The 13,626-nt window shown below is 53.5% G+C and overlaps 1 protein-coding gene across 3 annotated transcripts; it reads right to left on the reverse strand.

The window, feature by feature from the left end:
* Window positions 1–839: 839 nt before the first annotated feature.
* On the reverse strand, window positions 840–12,454 carry RGR (retinal G protein coupled receptor). Of its 3 annotated transcripts, none has more exons than XM_006742967.3 (7): window positions 12,335–12,454; window positions 9,687–9,843; window positions 8,415–8,536; window positions 5,607–5,760; window positions 4,077–4,194; window positions 1,920–2,033; window positions 840–1,480 (listed from the first exon to the last, which is right to left on the reverse strand). In XM_006742967.3, exons 1-7 carry the CDS (start codon window positions 12,411–12,413, stop codon window positions 1,349–1,351), a joined length of 876 nt encoding a protein of 291 aa, XP_006743030.2. In that variant the 5' UTR covers window positions 12,414–12,454; the 3' UTR covers window positions 840–1,348. The 3 variants fall into 3 exon arrangements, with proteins under 3 accessions (XP_006743030.2, XP_006743029.2, XP_030894582.2); XM_006742966.3 differs by having other exon boundaries at window positions 8,415–8,548; XM_031038722.2 differs by lacking the exon at window positions 1,920–2,033.
* Between the last annotated feature and the right edge of the window lie 1,172 nt (window positions 12,455–13,626).

The following is a 13,626-nucleotide window of genomic DNA, read 5'->3' on the forward strand; positions in this document are numbered from 1 at the left end:
GGGCGTGGTCTAGAAAACGTGCTGTGGGAAGGCTGCTTCCTTCTCCCTTCCACTTGGTTTTGCCCAATGACTGAGCCAGCCTCTGTTGAATGCAGACTTCTTGTGAGTCACGTTTATGTGACCTGATTTTCTGCATCTGCAAAGCTGAGAGGCAGGTCCTGGTACACAGGGACCCCAGATGCTGTTCTCATGACCATCCTATCCCCACCCTCTGGGGACCTGTTTCCTCCCTGCTCCGCATCTGGGGCTTGAGCTTTCATCTTTCCTGCATCCGAGGTCCCTGGGGCAGCCAGCTCTCCATCATCAGACCTTCTGCAGAGCCCATCACCTCCCTGCCCACCACCTTCATTTCCCTCTAGGGTGACAGGTCCCCCCAGGTCTGTGCACCTGCCACACCTTGTCCCTGAAATGCTGACTCTGCTGGAGGTGCAGATGTCCATCCAGGGATGGGGACCCCATCACTGTCACAAACCCAGATGCCAGGCTCTGCAGGGAATATACAAGCTACAGCTGATGGAAGGGGAATGGAAGGGGACAAGCGCCGGGCAAAGGACAGAGCTGCTCTGAGTTCTGCAGACTGTTGCCAGGGAGCCTCCTCCAGGCTGGTGGGGCCTCATCTTCAGACATCTGGACTTTTAAATACATTATCTTGATTTTTAATGCTGGTAACTCAGCAGCACGCAGCTAGCTGTCTCTGACCGGCGGGTGCTGGTGGCTGTCAGTGAGCACTTAATGCACCAGGTGATGTTCTGGTCCCTTCTGCACGGTGAAGTCACCATGCCCGTCACCACATCTCACAAGCTGGGAACCAGAGGCACACACAGACTCAGTCGCTTGCACCAGATCTCAGTTTAATAAGTGGCATTGGAACGCTGACAGCCTGGATGGCCCTCCCACAAGAAACCGGGGGCTTTCACGCCTTTCTGTGTAAGACTCAGAGCCCTGACAGCTGTTTTAATGAGGTTCCGTGTGTGTGGTGGGTACACATTATCTTGCTTAAACCTCACAGCAGCCCCGTGGAGACCTTACGTTATGGGTCAGGAAGCTCAGTTCAGAGGGAGTGACTTTGCCAAGGTCTCTCAGCCTCTGTTTGGAGGGCTGTGATGGAAACTCGTATCTGTCTGGCGCCAAAGTCCCAGGTCCTCCCACGCAGCCTGGGTGCTTTCTGAATCCCCCGTGTCTGACTGAGGCCCAGGCCCAACAGGGCCATCCCGAGGCAGGCAGGGAGCGAGTGTCTGGAGCTTGGCTTCTGAGGCTGCTGGGCAGGACTCCGGGGCAGTCTCCTAGCACGGGGCTCAGTCCAGGGTGTCAGAGGTGGACCTGGGTCTGAGCAGCCCCCCGGAGAACCTCACTGGGCTCGGTCCAGCTCGCTTCTCTGTGGTGAGAGGCACTGCCAAATTCCCCTGTGGACCACCTCCCTGCCCAGGGCATAGTTGATGGCATTGATCGTGGGCACTGTTTTGGCAATGAGGGCAGGCACCTGTTGGGACAGAAAAGTTCAGGGAAGAAGCCTCGCAGCCTCGGCTCCTCTCCCTGTCCCACTTGGTGACCCCAGTCCCACCCCCCACCCCCCACCCCGCAGCCACCAGTCGTCTGTCCCGGGCTGGATTCTGCAACTCCCAAGGCCTCCTTGACCAGTTGGCAGATGACGCATGGAAGCACACCCCGTCCTGAGCACCAGTCTTAGCCTTGGTCCCAGACTGTGGCTGTCCCTGTCCTCTCACGTGGGGCCAAGGCAATGTCAAGGTGCAGCCCCGTGTAGCCCTCAAGAGAAGCGAATTCCCCGTGCAACAGAAGTGTTCCAAGGTAAAGAGGAAGAGACTACCAGGAGGCCAGAAAGCAGGAAAAAGAGATGGGGCAAGACGGAGAGACACGGAGATGGAGAGAGTTCTAACTCTGGGTCCCGGAGGCGTCTGTACCATCTGCAGCTTGGGGGAGATGGCGCTCACATCCGTGACGGTGGCAGAGAGATACAGGACAGCATAGGGGCCCCAGCCGAACAGCAGCGTCCTGGCCGGCACAGTGGTGTTCACCTGCCGAGAGATGGTCACGGGAGGGAGGCACTGACTTGCTCTAGCCGGCTGTGGCCCCACGCGCGGGGGGCGACCAGGTGGGCACGCAGCCGGGCGGGGCAGTGTGACCCGGTTGTGGGAAGGCGCTGAGCCTGCGGAGGACCTTGGGGCCAGATGGACCTCTCTGGCGTGTAAGCTGTGTGACCCTAAACCTGTCATTTAACCTTACTTGACTTCAGTTGTCTTGCTTGCAAAAATGGTTTGATAATGCTTCACTTACCTGGAGGCGGGGACCAGGGGGCGGATAATGAGCTCCCTTCCTGGTCCACGCTCGGGTTGCGGAGCTCTGGGCTCCGTGGGTGTGGCTGGGTGATGCGGCTCCCCAGGCTGGGCTGCCCTCACGCCCCAGTCCCAGAACCGGCTCGCCAGCAGCCTGCAGCCGCCGCAGCCCCCCCGGCGAGTCGGCCTGCGCTGGGTTCCAAGCGGCTCTCCAAGGTGCGAGGTACAAGACGCGGGCGGGCCCTGTGGTGCCGCCTCTGGCCACAGGGAGGCGCACGACTTGCGCTCTAATTTCCGGACGGACGGGGCTCTTCAGGCTTCCCCCACACACTCCGACGTTAAAACGCGGACGCTAAAAATCAGTGCCTATTATCTCTTTGCGTCTCCCTTTAACGAAGACGGTGACTTAAGTTGAAAGAGGACACGTTTCTTGATGAAATAAAAATATGTCAGTTGGGAGACATTTATTCTCTTGAATTGCCCCTCAGTCCAAAAAAGAAAAGAAAAAAAAAAATTGGGCTTCGCCCTGACGGAGGAGCTCCGGAGCGGAGCTGAGGCCGGAGGAGAACGGAGCCCTCAGCAGAGACAGTGTCACCTCCCGGAGCCGCTCTGCTCTTGACCGAGGTCCCCGCGCCCACGCGCAGCGACCTCTGCTGATGCTGCGGGGACTGATGGGTTCAAGTCAGGCGGGGGAGGAGGGAAGAGAAAACCGGCGTGGCAGCCCTGTCTCCTGGCCGATTGAACTTCCAATAAATGTGGCGACTTTGAGCACCCAGGTCGTGCTTGGGCGGGCAGCGCGGAGGACAGCCCGGAGGCGGTGAGGGGCAAGGGGAGCATGAGCCCAGAGCCACGATTCTGGTCCTGGCCCAGCCCTCGTCCTCCCGCTGACTCAGAGCAACCTGGATCTCCTGCTAAAATCGATTTGTACAGTCCTTTTCCAATTCACGGGGGAAAAATAATAATAATAATGTGGCAGATTAAGTGTCTCAACAAAGATCGTTTCTTTTATGCTTACTTAAGACCACTTGGGTCATGGAGTCCCAGACCTGGGTTTGATCCAACTCTGCTATTACTACTTTCAGGGCTTGTAGCTGGTTACTTAACAAACCCTTACAGCCTCAATTTTCTAGCCTGTGGCAAAGTGATAACAAAACCTTCCTTAGAGAGTGGTTGGGAAGATGGAATGGCATAATGCACAGAAAAGTAGTATTAGTATCTGATTTTTTTTTTTTTAAACTTGGTGCTTGTTATGGCTCGTCTGCTAGAGATTGTCCAGGTGACAAAAGAAAATTGTGGAAAGGGAATATTAAGGCAGAAATTCAGAAATGGCCAGGAGGGCCTTTTTTGAAGGATTGTTTTTCTTGGATAAATGTGCTGGCGGGTGTGAGTTTATGTTGTGGATAACAGCAGTCTGTACCTGTGATTAAATTAAACATTTTGGAGCAATTTAAAAGAAGCATTTGAAAAGTGTGTCAATTTGTGCCAACCCTTAAATCCTTGGGAAGAATGAAATGTGACAGCATGGATGGGGTCCAGCAGGGTGCCCTGGCTCTCGAGGTTATGGGGTCCCGTAAGTCTGAGCAGTCCTGACCCTTCCTCCCAGGTCTTGGTGATGCCCAGCAATGGCGAGGGTGCATTCCTGCCCTGACATCCCAAGCTCTGTGAATGCTGAATTTTTTCCTGATCACTGAAAACACAGAAAACCCCTAACTACTGTCTCTCACATCATTCATGTTCCCTGAGAGGGACAGAGGGATTTCTTCAGCTCCGGGAGTTGGTCCTCACCTGGAGGTGGCCCATCTTCCTGAGTTTCTGCTCCATGAACCGGTAGGATGTGAGCGTGATGAAGAGAGGCAGGAAGAAGTTGAAAAAGGCCATGGTGAGGAGGAAGCTGGTGAAGTTTCTGCAGGCAGAGCGGGTAGAGGAGTCAGGACCATCTCTTGGGGGAGATAAGCTGCCCTTGAAGGCTTATTAGCCTTTGCTCTAGACAGCCACATGTGAGGAACTGCTCTCATCAGACAAAAACTCTGAGTGTGGTCAACCCTGGGTCCCAGACAGACTCCCTTTAGAGACAGGGAGCCATTAGGTCCTTCTTGAATTTACCTTTAGGAGTTGGAGGGCTGAGATGAGGGAGAGTCCTCCTTCAACTCTCTGTTGGGCAGTTCAAGTGCTCAGTCCTGCTTTCTGTATGTGCCCCAAGCATGGAGAATGGGACACTTCAGTTTGGGAAACATGTTTACCAAATGCAAGATAGGTCAATGGACCAAGAGGAAGGATCATTCAAGGAATGCTTGGCACAGGGATTTGAAAGGGGTCTGCAGATGACAAAGAGACTGGACACTGTGTCACCGAAGAAATCATTGAAAGGACCACAGGAGGGCCTGGGCACCCAGGGAGGGTCATGGGAAAGTGGGAGGGCTAACGAGGAACAGGTGGGAGTCACAGAAAGGCAGACTCCCATTCTGTGAAGGGAAGACCATGTTACCTGGGTGCTGCCCAGTAGGGAGGGGTAGGAGGAAAGCCTGCCAGAGGACTGGACACTGGCTGGGAGGATACCTGTAGGGAGTGCTCTGGAAGGACACTTGTACCAGACTTGGGTTCTCAAGTAGGTTTCACCTGGAAAGCCTGTCTTCAGGGGCAGGTGCACCATGAGTAAAGATGTAAAGCAGATGAATGCAACATGGCTCTAGTAGAAGAGGGGAGCTGGAGCCCAGGTGGCCTCTCCCCAAGGTGTCCCCTAAAGGGTTTCTCTAAGCCCTGGTGTCCCCAGAGCCACATGGATGGGGCAGTACTAGACATATGCTCCATGATGGTGGGGGCCATCATGCATCAATCTTTTTCTAGGGCTTGGCCCAGCGGTTGGCTCACAGCAGATACTCAGGAAATTCAGAGAACTAAACTCTATGCCAAGGAGGTCCCTCCCAATGAAAAGACCTTAATGTTCTTTGGCTGTATTGAACAAAGGACACAACTCCCTTAGAAACTGATCAAGTCAGAGCTGGGACAACTGACTGTGCTGAAGTTGGCAAAGGGGTCACGGGACTCAGCGACTGTTGTAACTGACACAGACCAACAGCTTAGGGGGTAATATTCCTTCTTGGGCACAACTTTATTCCCCAGTTTGCATAACATGCCCATCACTTGGCCGGCTTTCAGAATGGGCTTTCCCTAGTCCCACTGTCAACTTGCAAGTGGGCATCATGACCAAGGAGTTGAGATTGTCTGGCAAATGTTGACATTTCCCCATTTAGGTTTTCAGCTGTGACGCTGTTGTTCCCAAGGAAGGGAGCCTTGGAGTTTCTCCTCCCACCTCACCTGTCCCCCCTGGAGTAGTCCAGGGTGCAGCATGTTCCGAGAGGCTCATAGTCATAGTGGCCCCAGCCCAGGAGGGGCAGTGCTGCCCAGAAGGCAGAAGACAGCCACACACAGATCACCAAGGAGACGGCCGTGTTCCATGCCAACTGGCTGCCTGCGTGGGAGAGAGGGGGAGGAGGGTCCAGAGGAGGCGCTAGCTAGGCAGGGTGCAGAAGAATGGACTTCATCCTCACACAGAATGTTCCTAAATCCTGGCTCTGATGCTATTAGCTTATTGTCTCAGGCAAGTTAAAAGTTTCTCCGAGCCTCCGTTTTCTCCTCCATGAAATGAGAATGATAATCCCTGTCTCAGAGGATGGTTATGAAGAATAAAAGAGATAATGTGTGGTGAAGGCCTCCTAGTAGACACTCTCTACCATCTTCTTTAGAGGACAGAGAAGGAGGGAGGAGCAAAGAAAGAGGTGCTTCCCCAAGTCAACTAGGGAAGAAGCATGGGCAGTGGTTCGGGTGAGGGTCATGAGGGAGGGAAGCAGAAGTCTGGACTTCCCACCATCCTTAGCGTTGCTCAGACACAGCCACTGTCCCTGCTTCCAGGATACCCTCTGAGGATTAGGGGCGCCATCTCAGTGCTGATGGTAGGGGCTTGGTCCCAACAGCATCTTTTCATGTGACCAGTCCCAGTGACCTGACAGCCTTCATGTCCCCTCCTCCCATGCCCCTCTTGGTAGCAGCCTCATCCAGCCCTCCCATCTGGTAGTTCTTCCTGGCCCCAGCTTCAGAAAGCTTTTCCCTTGTGCCTTGTCTGTCTGTGGTTTATTTGTCATGTTCTTTTGTGGACAAGGCCCCAGGGCAGAGGGCAGGACTCCGTGTGGGGTTTGGTCCGCAGAGAAGAGCAGATCTACACCCTCCTTCATCCTGACACCGCATCCACTGACAAAAGCCCCAGATGCAGTTTGCTTGAATGTGACCTCCTGCTATGGACTGAATGTCCACCAGACTCCTCTGTGGAAGCCTTCATCCCCATGGGATGATATTCCAGGGGAGAGCCTTTGAGAGGTAATTAGGTCACAAGGTTGGAGCTCCCATAATTTGATTAGTGCCCTTATGCGAGAAGACACAAGAGAGATGATTTGTCTTCTCTACGTGATGACACAGCAGGAAGGGAGCTGTCCAGAAGCCAGGAAGATGGCTCTGGCCAGAACCCAGCAGGGCTGCCACCCTGATCTTGGACTTCCAGCATCGAGAAACTATGAGAAATCCATCTCTGTTGTTTAAGCATCCAGCGTATGGTATTTTGTTATGGCAGCCCAAGCTGACAAAGACACCCCTCCCCCTAACTGTGGACACAATAATTAGTACCTACCATGACCCATATATTGCTTTTTTGGCTTTGGAAATGGATGACCATGGTGACATGTCCAGGGTCACCCAGTATGGAGTAGATAAGCTCAGGCCCCCTCCATTCCCCTCCCCCATTTTCATATTCTCCACGGTGCCGTCCAGCTCAGGAAAGGCTTTGCTCTAGGGACCCCAGAATAGGGATCAACTGCTCTATATTGAGGAAGGGAAGCGTGTTGCTGTCTGAGGAGGTGTGCATTGTGTATGTGCAGGTGTGTGAGTGTGTATGTGTGTGTGTGTGTGCACACAGTCGTCTGAGGGAGCTTCGGGGTCAGACTGGGATAGGAGTGGTAGGATAGGAGCTCCGAGGTCAGGTGGGGCAGGTGGGGCTAACCTGCCTCTAGAAATGATAATCTTTGTTCTTATCACTTCTATCAACTTTCTGGCCTGGGGAGAGGTGCGCAACTTTGCTGGGGTGGGGGGTGGCGCGCTGTGCGTGTGGGGTCAGGGAAGACCAGCAGATCCCAAACGGGCCATGCCCAGGGCTTCAGGCCATGCTGACCATGGACCCACAGCAGCCTCCATGCCAGGCAGAGTCACCTTTCGGGATGTGGGGCCTTCCTGGGAGGGAGTGACTGCCTCAGGAGACATCCCGGCCACGCCCAATCACCCCCCCCCCCACCTCTACTAGCTGGGTGACCCTGGGAAGCAACTTAACTTCTCTGAGCCTCTGCTTCCCAGTCTGCAAGTTGGAGTTTGTGATAAGGGTTAGAGAAGTCACTGCTCCCCAAAGTATGAGTGGGATTCTAGACGGCCGGTGGGTGAACATGTTTATTTTAATGTGTACTAAAATTATAAGGACATCAGAGATATTATTTAGGAGGATACTAGAGCAGGTGTTTACATTTTTTTAAACGAATCACTTTTAAGAAAAAAGATCAAGTAAATAACAGAGCAGGTGGTACAGTGACATGGCCCATTATGAAGGTGATATTTGACAATACAGCTTGGGAAATCTGGGGCTGGACTGGTCTTCATGAAGCCCTGGCATGGTGGAGGCCCCATGGAAGGGTGAAATGCAGGGATACACGCCCACTACACACACACACACACACAAGCCTCAACGGGGCCTGTCTGCAAGGGCATTTTCTGTACCCATGATCTCATTTGATTTTCAGAATAAAACGGAGGTTGCTTATAAAAATCTGCTCTTAGAGGAGACAGAGGTTCAGAGAGGACTCCTGACTTGCCTGAGGCTGCGTTGACATTGAGGGCAGCCTTTCTGGCATGTGCCCTGGCACCTTTCCTGCCCACTCTCCCTGCCTCCCTCCTTTCCTGAATGCCCACGCCGCATACTCGCGGACATGCTCGCCCACCCACACTCCCCTGGACTGGGAAACGCCGAGCAGACCTTTGACCTGCTCGCCCTCGCCGGGTAGACGTCCCTCCCCGCTGGGAGCACAGACTCACGTGTGCAGTAGTGGTGATAGTGCCCCCAGGCGATGGCCGCGCTGCTGCAGATGCTGCCCAGTGCTGTCAGAAAGCCCTGGAAACCGAGAGCCTGGCAGCCTTCCGAGCCATAGGGCCAGCGCCTGCGGGAGACACTGGGGCCGGTGACCCCTTCCCTCTGTCCCTGCCCTGCTCCCACACCTGCCCCTCCGGAGCTTGGAGGGCACCCTCCTGAATGTTGGCCTGGCTCCCCAGAAGAGGGCTTCATTGTCTGCTTTTCCTATGAGGAAACAGGGGCCCCAGAGGTCAAGTTCCTGGGGTGAACAGGTGGAGCCCGATGCAAACTGCCTGGGCTCCATGTCTTTCTCTGCACTCAGAGGGACCAAAGGGTCTCTCTGTGTGGTCAGAAGCCTCCAGCACAGGAGATGGGACATCCTGGGAAGAAAGCCCAGGCCTTTCTTCTATAGATAGGGAAACTGAGGCTCAGAGAAGAAAAGGCACTGAGCCAAGGTCACACAGCAGATGAAGGCAAGGTCAGAGGGTAGACCGCAGAACTCCCAGCTCTCAGCCCCATGGGCCAAGCAATCGTAAGTAAAAGCTTCCATTGTCCCCTCACTAAACCCAGGAAGGGGCAGGAGGAGATCAGGGCAAGGAATCCTCATGGATTCCGACCCCACAGACTGGTCAGCCCTGAGCAAGCACACTCAGGTGGGCTCCAGCCTCCGTTTGAGTGCCTGGAACCAGAGCAGAAATGTTCAGTTCACTTAAGAAAACAATCCTGTAAACACCGGACACCGTGTTGAAAGATCCTGGTTTGCACCTAAGGAGGTTTTAGACACTTGTCAAAATCCTGTGGGCTTTTGCAAACACATCTGTCGGGCTTCCTGGGCGCCATGCATCTTTTTCAGTTATTTCCACAGAATAACAAGTGAATCCTTCCAGCCACCATACGAGTTAGGTAATAATAATTCAACTTACAGGAGAAGCCAAAAGATAGAAACACGGAAGCCAGGACTCAAATCTAGGCAACCTGGTTGCAGGGCCTGTGCCCTTCATCCCTCCAGTCAACCAGCTCTGTGGGGGTTTTGAGCAACTCCTGTGCCCCCAGAAATCAGCCATGGCTCTTCAGGGATAGTGTGGAATTCGGATTTAACCACGTACTGCCTGCCCACCCTATCCCCTACAGTTTTCTCTAGGTGGGAAGAATGCCTCTGACCTGGCTGCCCAGTGCCCAGAGGTCAGGCCCCAGGCCGGGCCCCTGAGCTCAGGGGTGGGGTGGGGGGAAGCGGGTACCGGAGGAGGCTGGATGTGGCTGCAACGAGGGCATTCAGGCTGATCCCAGTGTCCGCCAGAGCCAGGCTCAGCACCAGCAGGTGGGTGGGGGTCCGCAGCTCCGGGGTCTTGCAGAAAGAGAGGATGGTGAGACTATTGAGGCAGAGGCCAGTGAGAGCTGGAAAGAAGGGGGAGGCCGGTGTCAGGGCTGGAGAGGCTGCCTGGGGTCAGAACCAGGGCCTGGGGTGGACGGAGCCTCAGCAACCTGCCCCCTTCACGCTCAGCTACCTTGTCGGTGCAGCTCGTCAAACATTGCTGAGAAAGGCTGGCTCTCAGATACCACAGGCCCTAAGATGCACATCCTGCCCCCTCCTTACTCAAAGATAAGGAAGAAACCAGTAAGGCGCAGCACAGTTCATATGCTGGAATAATCACAGTCACTGACAGCTGCTGACACTTATCACAGCCTGGGCACTGGGCCGAGCGCTTTCTGAGGGTCCTCCCGTTCCATCTTCACCTGGATGCTGTCCTCCCCATGTGCAGCTGGGAAACAGGCTTAGAGAGACTAGTTAACTTGCCCTAAGCACATAGCTGGTGAGTGGCGGAGGTGGGACTCAGACTCACATCTGTTTAATTGCAAAATGCCACTTTGAGAGCTGTGCAACAACATTAGGGAGAGCCTGGGCGAAGGGGGTTGAGGTACGAGCCGGGGGCTGCCCGGGACAGCACGCGGTGAGGTGAGCTGGAGGGGGCAACCTCAGGCAGCCGACAGACCAGACCTGGGGCTTTCGCTTGGTCCCTCACTTGCTGCTCCTTTTGGTCTCTGAACCCTGGCTTCCCCATCGGAAGGGAGGAATGGGGAAGGATCCTGCCTTCAAAGCTGTGAGTGTAAGTATGGAGATTCGAAAATAGAGCTGCCCTATGACCCAGCATTTGCACTACTGGGTATTTACCCCACAGATACAAATGTAGGGATCCGAAGGGGTACGTGCACCCTGATGTTTACAGCAGCAATGTCCACAATAGCCAAACTGTGGAAAGAGCCAAGATGTCCATCGACAGATGAATGGATAAAGAAGATGTGGTATATATATACAATGGAATATTATGCAGCCATCAAAAGGAATGAGATCTTGTCATTTGCAATGACGTGGATGGAACTGGAGGGTATTATGCTGAGCAAAATATCAGTCAGAGAAAGACATGTATCATATGACCTCACTGATATGAGGAATTCTTAATCTCAGGAAACAAACTGAGGGTTGCTAGAGCGGTGGGGGGTGTGAGGGATGGGGTGGCTGGGTGATGGACATTGGGGAGGGTATGTGCTATGGTGAGCACGCTGTGAATTTTGTAAGACTGATGAATCACAGACCTGTATCTCTGAAACAAATAATACATTATATGTTAAAAAAAAAAAAAGCAGAAGATAGTAGGAAGGGAAAAATGAACGGGGGGAAATCGGAGGGGGAGACGAACCATGAGAGACGATGGACTCCATGAAACAAACTGAGGGTTCTAGAGGGGAGGGGTGTGGGGGGATGGGTTAGCCTGGTGATGGGTATTAAAGAGGGCACGTTCTGCATGGAGCACTGGGTGTTATATGCAAACAATGAATCATGGATCACTACATCAAAAACTAATGATGTAATGTATGGTGATTAACATAACATAATAAAATAAGAAAAATGTAAAATAAAAAAAACTGCGAATGTTTACTAGGAGGACAGGGTGTGGAAGAACATTCTAGAAAAGGGGAGCAGCATGTGCAGGGACCTAAAGTGGTAAAATTTCAAGGCATGTTTGAAGACTGAGAGGGGTGCTGGATTGTAGGGTTCCTAGAAGAGAGGAAGAGGGGCAGGGCCCCCAGACAATGTTGTTGGGGACCTCGGGGACCAGCCTAGTGACTGCCACTCCCTCCCCGCTGTGCATTCTCGTTGGGGGAGGCAATGGGCTGACAATTTCTCTGGATCAGCTGTGAACAAGGGCTGCATTCTTGATTAACCTAGTCCTGAGCTGACCCAGCACCAGGGTCTCCAGTCCCAGCTCTGGCCTCAGGGAGCATCTTAGCGATTCTGGGCTGAGGCAGGCACTTCAGGGAGTCAGGCAGCCCCTGGAATGGAATTGCTTAGGGCTGGGGAATGGAGATGGTGGGAGCAATGTGGAGCCAGAGAGGATGGGGGCAAATGAAATTAAATCCTCAGTGTCTATCGAGGCTAGCACTTCACACCCATGACCCCTTCAAACCTTCACCACCACACACTTGGGGTCCGAGAACCTGGCTGACTTGGTTATAGTCACATGGAGAGCAGGGACAGAGCTGTCTGTCTCCAGAACCTACCAGAGGCCTGAGCTTATATGAGATTCTTAGCAGGATTTCCAGAGGGTGGGTTAAACTTTCTCCCAGCTGGAGGGACAAGAAAAGGCCTGAACCTTGTTCTTGGTCATGTTCTGGGCAGATGTCCCTCACTCCCTGGGCCTTGCCTGGCTTCTCTCTCTCTTGGCTCCCAGCCTGCAGCCTGCATCCCACAGGTGCACCCATCAGAAGCCCCATGGGTGTAGGCACAGAAGAGTAGGGTTTGGGGGCCTCTTCTTGTCAACTCCATAGCTGTGGCCTGGATCAGGGAGCCCACTGGGTCCCCGCTCCACCCAGGCCCTTCCTGGCTCACCTTCTACCAGCAGCACCGTCCCCACAGCCAACACTTCCAGCTCGCTGAAGCCGGTGGGCAGGGACCCCGATTCTGCCATGCTGGGCCCTTCTCCCTGCCAGCCCAGCTCTTCTTTGGCTCTTTAAGCCAGGTCCCACCTTTTAAAGGGTCATTCCACGTGCTGGCACATGCAGGTGATTATGCTAGGCCTTGGGCTCCTTCTTGCTGCCCCCTTCCCTAAACTGTGCTTTTGGCCCAAGTAGAAGGAACGCATTCACCAGTTGGACAGTGCAGCCTTTGTGAAGCTGGAATGGAACGCTTTCTTATTCATTTCAGCCCAGTCGGGCAGGATTAAGGTCCCAGAATCCAAATCGTGTGTGGCTGAGAGCCAAATTAGAAAATAGTTGCATAACCAAGGGAGGGGTGGGGAACAGAAAGAGGGATTTAGGCGGCAGCTGTGCCTGAGAATTGGTTCGGAGCCAGGCCCTTCCATGTGTGTCCTCACAAGCGAAGGGGAAAGGATGATAATCGGCAAGCCAGCCGTTGTCATAGAAAGAATCCCAGCCGGGACCAGAGATGGAGTTTGTGGTTCTGAACCTGCCATTAACCAGCTACGTGCACTGGGGTGGAACCACTGGGGTCTTCTCAGTTTCCTCCTTTGCAAGGTAAACAAACATCTTTTCCCACGGCCTGCGTAAGTCTTGGTTAGAAGAATACGTCATGGATATGGCCTCCAGGGCTGTCGCTCCCAACTCCCACAGGGCATTTACGCTACACAAACATAGAAGTCTCCCAAGGCATGAGCTTGGCACAGAGGGGCTGATGTCTTAGTGGCCCCTCAACCTGCTAAGAGCCTTGCTCCTACAAATGAGAAGTTACGCATTGGCTGACAATGCAATTTACACCTGGAAACACTGATCTAGAGTGATTTCACTCGTTTTCAGATAAAGAAACCAAAGGCCTGGAGCTCTATCAACAATATAAGCTAATGTTTAGGCCCCGCTAGGAGCCAGGCACTGTGCTAACTGATCTGAGGATGATTCCTACAGCAACTCCATGAATTAGAGACCATCATTCTTTGCATTTCATGTGAGGAAGCAGGCTCAAAGCAGTTAGGAATTGACCTGAGGTCACAGAGTGATTTGTGAATGAAGCTGAAACAAAAGCCCGACCTCCTGTCCCTGGACTCCAGGTCAAGCAGCTCCTTCTATTCCACAAATGTTTACTTCCCATGCTTTTCCTGCTGTTTGTCCCCACTTAATCAAGCCTAACCACCCTGCAAGGCTGAGCTGACGGCCCACATCCTCCTGGAA

The sequence above is a fragment of the Leptonychotes weddellii genome, chromosome 6 (assembly GCF_054177405.1).
Source record: "Leptonychotes weddellii isolate Sample4059 chromosome 6, ASM5417740v2, whole genome shotgun sequence".
NCBI classification, from domain to species: domain Eukaryota; kingdom Metazoa; phylum Chordata; class Mammalia; order Carnivora; family Phocidae; genus Leptonychotes; species Leptonychotes weddellii.

Bases quoted from the DNA above. Each gene is read 5' to 3' on its own strand.
- RGR (XM_006742966.3), bottom strand. From the start codon at position 12,413: ATGGCAGAATCGGGGTCCCTGCCCACCGGCTTCAGCGAGCTGGAAGTG. The intron at 5,761-8,414 runs GTGAGTCTGTGC...TCTCCCACGCAG, and splicing joins CTATCACCACTACTGCACAC to GCAGCCAGTTGGCATGGAAC. The intron at 2,034-4,076 runs GTGAGGACCAAC...ATCTCTCGGCAG, and splicing joins GGAAGATGGGCCACCTCCAG to GTGAACACCACTGTGCCGGC.